This window comes from Pygoscelis adeliae, unplaced genomic scaffold, assembly GCF_000699105.1.
Source record: "Pygoscelis adeliae isolate BGI_AS28 unplaced genomic scaffold, ASM69910v1 Scaffold22, whole genome shotgun sequence".
Lineage (NCBI taxonomy): Eukaryota > Metazoa > Chordata > Aves > Sphenisciformes > Spheniscidae > Pygoscelis > Pygoscelis adeliae.
The window spans coordinates 1597668-1598993 of record NW_008824350.1 but is presented as its reverse complement, the minus strand read 5'-3'; the positions used below and the strand labels follow the sequence as shown (position 1 = coordinate 1598993).

Below are 1326 nucleotides of genomic sequence, written 5' to 3'. Positions count from 1 at the left end.
AGAAAGGAGGGTGAGGTGTCTGCAGACTAACATGAAGAACTTGGGCAACAAACAAGAACAACTGCAAATTCACCTCCAGCCACAGGGCCACAACGCAATCAGAGTCCGGGACACTGGCTGGGACAGCACATATGATTTTGGCATTATCATGGAGGAGTTACCAGGGACAGACAGGGAAGAAGGGGAAGAGGGGAAGTCATGTGCTACGTAGAGGAGCTCCTTGTGTACATGGGGTTCGAGAGACATGCTTGGTGAAAGCCTCTGGGTCACAGGGGGAAAGAAAGGTGGGATGTGGTGGTGGTGTGGCTGCTACAGATCACTCAACCAAAAGGAGACAAGAGATGAGGCTTCCTACAGACAACTAGCAGAAGTCTGGACAGCTGCTGGGAGGACAACACAGCATTTGTCAGGCAATCTGGAAACCTCACAGACCCTCTCAATGATTATTTTCTGACAAAAATACTGTAAGGGCTAAACCTGTCTAATGCTTTACTTATCTTCTGCTCACAAACAGGGAAGAACTGGGGACAAATGTGGCAGCAAAAGGCAGCTTGGACTGTAGCAACTATGACATTACTAAGTTCAGGATCTGGGGGGGAGGCTGGAAGGGAAGGGAAGCAGCAGGCTTAGGACTCCAGACTTTTGGAGAGCAACGTTCAACTAGCTGAATTCCCTGGAAAACAGCCAGGTAGAGGAAAGGTACCTTGAAGACTGGCTGCCGCCACCTCCCACAGCATTTGGAAACAAAAAGGGTACTGTGGTCAATGCCTTCATGTCCAATACTAGTCAATAAAACAAACTCACATGTGTTTTAGCCCATGTAGCTGCACTACGTGAGGTGCGTGGCCAGCAGATCAAAGCTGGTCGGGCTGATCAGGCTGTTCCTTGAAGAGTGCCCAGTGCCAGCTGGCCAGGTCCAGCTCCCCCTTGTCCTCTGCCTGGTACCGGGCTCAAGAGGAGTCTGGAGGCGATCTGGCTGCGGGCCTGGGAGCACAGGGCCGAGAGCGGAGGCAGCACCCGCGGGGGTAGGAGCCCGGCACGGCCGGTACTCACCGGGGGGCAAGAAAAGCGTCGCCCGGATCCTCCCCTCTCGCACCGGGACTCTCCGCACCCCGTCCCGCAGGAACGCCCGCTCGTGCTGCACCTGGGCCAGGATCCGCCCCGGGGGCTCCCCGTGGCCTTCAAACACCTCCAGTTGCAGGAGGAAGGGGGTCTGCACATCCCGCTTCACCAGCCGCCTGAAGGGCTTCTGGGGCTGCAGAGCCCAGAGCAGCCCCATGGGCTCCAGGCCGGAGAAGCTGCCTCCCGGCAGCGCGGGGCAGCGGG

General features: G+C 56.6%; 1 protein-coding gene across 1 annotated transcript in view; it reads right to left on the bottom strand.

The window, feature by feature from the left end:
- LOC103912837 (acyl-coenzyme A thioesterase 1-like) overlaps positions 1-1321 on the bottom strand; it is a gene marked incomplete at its 5' end in the record, with an annotated part of 5852 nt that extends 4531 nt beyond the window's left edge. Inside the window, one exon of the mRNA XM_009319246.1 lies at positions 1054-1321. Within this exon, the coding sequence (XP_009317521.1) occupies positions 1054-1321 (268 nt within the window). The remainder of the gene's footprint in view (positions 1-1053) is intronic.
- Positions 1322-1326: the final 5 nt, after the last annotated feature.